This window comes from Rhamphochromis longiceps, linkage group LG18 (genome assembly GCF_057381845.1).
Source record: "Rhamphochromis longiceps isolate RC_006_pf linkage group LG18, R_longiceps_female_GT1.1, whole genome shotgun sequence".
In the NCBI taxonomy this organism is placed as follows: Eukaryota; Metazoa; Chordata; class Actinopteri; order Cichliformes; family Cichlidae; genus Rhamphochromis; species Rhamphochromis longiceps.
In genome coordinates, this window is record NC_140574.1 from 22,509,763 (window position 1) to 22,515,040 (window position 5,278).

Here is a 5,278-nt window from a genome sequence, read left to right on the forward strand (position 1 = left end):
TGTTCAGGCTGAACTGGAATGACTGGCTGTTCACTTTGTAATTTTAATAAAGTTTGAGAAAAAAAAGTGCTAACTCGAAATTTCGAGTTTCTTTTCTTTAAAACGTCAAAATTTTGAGCTACTTTAAAAAAAAAATTCGAGTTAATAAGTTGAAATTTCCACAAATATGACTCGAAATTTCGAGTTATGGATACTTTTTTAGTGGCGGAAAGGGGCTTCCATAAAAAATATGGAAACCTTGCATGTTTGTAAAGTTGGATAAAATCAAAAGGAAAAATTTACAGTTTACTACGAAACCCATAGTCCTTTGCGCGCTATGCGTTCCTCTTGGTAGTTGTAGTCAGCAAATCCGTCTCGTTTCCGTGTGTCTTGCTTTAGGTGGAGGAATCTGCTCTGCAAAGACAAACACGTGAAATTATTGATCAGGTAGGGCAAACAGCTTATTTTGCTGGCTCTCGCCTAGTGAACTAGTCGACCACAGATGTAATATAAGCTATTTTTTCATGTTCAGCCCTTATTTTTTCCGGTAATCCAGAAGCTGCAGACAGGGTGCGAAATCAGCGCTTACATGGCGATGCATTTCCTTTTGTTCAGCTAGCTTACGTGCAGAAATACAGAAGCCAAAATCTTACAAATGTTTCTCGTTTAAAAAAATGAAAGGTGACTGAGGGGATTTCCTGGCGTTAACCACCTACGTGGTCCAATTTTAGACACACTGTTGCTTGGCATTTCCGACGGCACTCCGAACGGCGGCGTTTATTCAGCTAGCCTCGGCGAAGTTACACATTTATTAGCCATAAAAACTTAGCTTTGTAAATATGTAACCCGTAGTCGTGTTAGCATTCTTAGCGTTAGTAGCGGGCTTGTCGCAGTAATGTTGTTTACATCCGGTAATGCTTGTTCGCATGGATGTGGTTGATTGAGGTGAGGGCTGTAAACCTACCGGGGAACTTGAGTTTGCTCCTCTTTGCCAGAAATATTCTGATTATATGATCACATTTCATCAGGTCCTGTTACACTCATCAAATGACTTGTCTTGTTTCTCACAGGGTTGTGTGAATTTATGGAAACATGTCAAAGAAACGGGGCAGGTAGGCTCATTAAGCAAGTCAGATTTAACACCTTTGACCCTGCTGTTACAATGTGACACAGTACACACACACACACACACACACACACACACACACACACACACACACACACACAGATTTCACTTTATACTTCCCTTTGAATGACACTGTAGTAACATATGGTCAGATCATCAGTCAGCACTTAAATATAAGCTTAAACGTTTACTGACCTGGAAAAGATGGCCAGTGGTGACCAGTTGTCTGTAACCAGTCCATCCAGAGTGCTTAGATGCTAATTATAAATATTGTTATTTGAGCTTGTTTATCAGCATAGCAGGAGCTTTTAACTATTAACCTGGCATATTGTAATCTTGATAAGAAAGCATATGGGCCACTTAATTTTTTTTTAAATGTTTTTGCTGTCTGTTTATGGTATAGATACAACAGCCAACCCTCTACATTATTTTCACACAATATCTGTGAAGTTAAAGGCTTTAAAGATTCAGTAGTGTAAAAGACGACAGCCCATGGCAGATTTTACTTTGAAGCTCGACTTTGAAGTGATGGCTTTGAATATTAAATTTAAAATAGTTTCACACTCATTTGTTTATGTAACATTTTGATAGTTCTCATTGTTTGGGTTGACTGAACTCTCTGTCATTAGAGGTAACGCAAACAATATACTGATGGAACAGCTTAAGTTCATCATACCCGCACTAACGTATGAATGCTAACGTGGCGCTTGCTCCATTCCTGTTTACAGGAAGCGCAGCAGTGGAGAGCTGAGTGAGAGCTCGGCGTCGACCCTGAGTCCGGACCCTGACAACCTACTGGGCCGCAGGATTCAGCACACCTGGAGGGAGAAGGGCAACGTAACCAAATGGAAGGGCACAGTTTTGGAGCGCCTGTCTGTGAACACCTCCCTCTACATGGTCAAATATGACGGCTTTGATTGCGTCTACGGAATCGAGCTCTTCAAAGACAGCCGGGTATCCAACCTGCAGGTCCTGGCAGAGAAAGTTGGTGAGTGTCATGATGAAGCTCTAATCACTGATACTTTGCTTGAATTTAAATGTTTTATAGTCAATTATTGAAATTTAAATGAACTTTGTCATGTCTGCAGTGCATCACGCTGCATGTCACGTTTTTGTATGATTCCCTGTTGAATCTCGTGTTGGTGTTTATCTCATTTAGGTCTGAGGGGATACGCTGTGAAGCAAATTTGCCATAGCTGTGCATTAGCCGCCTCGATTAAACCTAAAATCCCAGTCGAGGATAATGCGCATCACGCTGGTAGACACGAACTTTGTTTCCCCTCTGAGGTTTATTGCACATTCTCACTAAGGGTGTGGATTGACGCATCATTTGACTCCACTTCTGCTTCAGTCAGAGAAATAGGCATCATCGAATGCTTAAAAATAAATAGCAAGAAAGAGTAGAGAGGAATACTGGAAGAAAACCTTTAATGGTTAAAATCCATGTATTTATTTTGCCAGTCGTACACTTACTGAGGCTCTTTGTTTCTGATGTGGCGGATGCACATTTGAGCCATTAAACGTGATTAATTTAAACACGATACATCATTCAGTGCACCTCTAACGTAACAGGTTGCTGAGAACATGTGCTGCTATGACAGGAGAAAGCTACATGATCCACTCCTGCCAAGAGTATGCTTTCAACATTTTATGGTGCCACGTTTTTGTCTGTTTGCACCGATATTTGCCTTGCTAAATGCAGGCTTGTTTGTGTGCAGCCTTCCAAAAAACCAGCAGGGCATAGCTATGAAGCTGTAGAAGGCTTATTGGTTGAAAAAAAAAACACTCGGCTGGCTCCGTGTGTATGTGTTATAATTTAGTGCTTTTCTTTGCTGCCTGAACACGAGCAAGAGTAGCCCACTCGTGGGTTTTAGTGGCACTGCCCTCTGGTGACATTACATAGCCACAGCATGCAGATGACCGTCTGTAAAGCTGTGCATAGGCTCTGCGTAGGAGCCGTTAATTAGCCTGGTGATCTAGTCAGGTAAAAAAGAAAAAAAAGAGCCACCTTTGTAATGTTGAAAACTCTGGCTTTAGGCTCTACATGACTCGCTAATCTCTATTCATAGCACACCCTCAGGTGTGGTGACGAACTTTGTGTATTTAATAGCAACATAACTACTGCTGGTTACACAAAATACACCTCTCTCTTTTTACTTGAGGACCGTATTAAACAGCATAATAATTTACCAGCATATAAAATGATTTAAATTTCAGTGGCTTATTGGTTTATATCAGGATACCTTATTTTACATGGTGAGATGTTAATATGTTATAACTGCACATTTAACCCCTGAGATATTTTAACACAAGAAAAAAAACAGTAAAATTTCTGCAGTACATCTCAGTTTTTATACATGAAATAAGAAATGCTGCTGAAAGAAGTCTGCGAGCATGACTCTGGGCTTAAATTGTAAGAAATAATTGTGTAAAAGTTCTGGTTGCTCATTACCCAGACTGTCCTATAAATATAAAACAGAAACTTTCTGTTAATTCACAGAAATCTGACCATAGAGAAAACAGAAATTTCACCAATTGTTAGTGTGAACATTTTTTTCTGTCTTTTCATTGTTTATCCATTAATAAATTACTTTGGTGTATTATGAATGCCCACCGGGGAGTCTTTATCTGCAAGAAAACCTGTAAAACGTACAAAAATACGTCCAGTGAACCAGATTGGCATCTTGGGCACCCGGGGCCTTATTTTTGACACCCCGGCTGAACATGATGACAATCTTTGTCGTCCTTTACTAAGAAATAGTCTTTTATTATCTAATTGAAAATGTAAAGCTGGCAGCATCAGAATAAAGCATTGGGGGAATTATAATGTCATATAAAATAGATTTTAGTGTTTTCATTTATCCTGTCGTCTTGGGTCTGTAAATGTTTTGGATTGATGGACTCATTGAAGTGTCTTCTCATTTCCACAGTGAACAATAAGATCAAGGTGCCTCCTGGGGCGGAGGAGCTGGTGGGTCGAGCAGTGGAGCATCTGTTCGAGAAGGAGGACGGGGAGAAAAATGAGTGGCGAGGCATGGTGTTGTCCCGGGCCCCAATCATGACCCACTGGTATTACATCACCTACGAGAAGGACCCGGTGCTCTACATGTACCAGCTGTGGGACGACTATAAGGACGGGGACCTGCACGTCCTGCCGGAGTCAGGTATGGTAATGTGAGCTTCGCTGTCAGTGTGCATAAAACTGTCAGTGTTTTATATTTCCGATCCTCCTGGAAAAGTGGGAGGAAGAGAACAGGACAAATTTACATAGTCTGCATTGCAAAACACTCCAGCATCTCTGGCTCGTTCTTCTCCTCCTGAACATTTTGTTCAGAATTTCTGCTTAGTTAGGAGAGTATGATCTGCTGCTTTAGAGGAATTTATTCATGAATGAACTGTGGCAAGCACAGGTGGTGGGTTAAAGGTCATGTTCAAACGACAGGTAACAGGCTTGGAAGCCTGTTGCAAATAAACGTATGTGGCTGAGTAAATGCTGTCCAGCACGGCATCATGTGGTTTTTCTGTTTGCCATCCAGAGAACAAACACCTGCTGCCAGCGGACAGGAAGCCAGGTGAGGAGCCAGAGAGCCTCGTCGGGAAGCAGGTAGAGTACGTCACAGATAACGGTCTGAAGAGGACGGGTTTAGTCATCTACCAGGTCCCGGCAAAGCCCACCGTCTACTACATAAAGTATGACGACGATGTTCACATCCACGTCTACGACCTGGTGAAGACCACCTAGTACTGACTGTCTGGTTTCATCTTCAGCTGTTGGCTCAAGTTGTACCCCAACAAGTCGTTACCTGTTAAAGTGTTAAAGGTTTCAGCTTTCCTCCAGTGGGAGGCAACATGCCGAAAAGGCCATTTTTTTTCTCATCTTGTCCCATATGGGCCTGCGTCATTCTATGATAACAACACATCTTTGTTTTGATTCTGAATTTTAAGTTGAACTTAAAATATGGCACTTAAAGTCCTCTTCCGTGTAAATAAAGCAGATCTGAGATCAGCTGTGTAGCCCAGCAGGTGAAATCGTAGGCGTTGCTGTATGGTGCGACTCCCAAACTCAACAAAAGTTCATACAACACATCAAACTAATGTTTTTCTTTTCTCTTTCTGCTTGTGTTATTTATTTGAATCTGGAATATCTGGCTCTGCTGCTGGTAAGGAAACAAA

At 41.4% G+C, this 5,278-nt stretch overlaps 1 protein-coding gene across 3 annotated transcripts; it reads left to right on the forward strand.

Annotated features, from left to right (window-relative positions):
* Positions 1–319: 319 nt before the first annotated feature.
* On the forward strand, positions 320–4,909 carry LOC146648253 (spindlin-W-like). Of its 3 annotated transcripts, none has more exons than XM_085389902.1 (5): positions 320–426; positions 1,050–1,091; positions 1,834–2,093; positions 4,036–4,269; positions 4,642–4,909. In XM_085389902.1, the coding sequence occupies exons 2-5, from the start codon at positions 1,072–1,074 to the stop codon at positions 4,845–4,847; spliced, it is 720 nt and encodes a 239-aa protein (XP_085246028.1). In that variant the 5' UTR covers positions 320–426; positions 1,050–1,071; the 3' UTR covers positions 4,848–4,909. The 3 variants fall into 3 exon arrangements, with proteins under 3 accessions (XP_085246028.1, XP_085246030.1, XP_085246029.1); XM_085389903.1 differs by lacking the exon at positions 320–426 and adding an exon at positions 450–924; XM_085389904.1 differs by lacking the exon at positions 1,050–1,091 and having other exon boundaries at positions 349–426.
* The last annotated feature ends 369 nt before the right edge of the window (positions 4,910–5,278 follow it).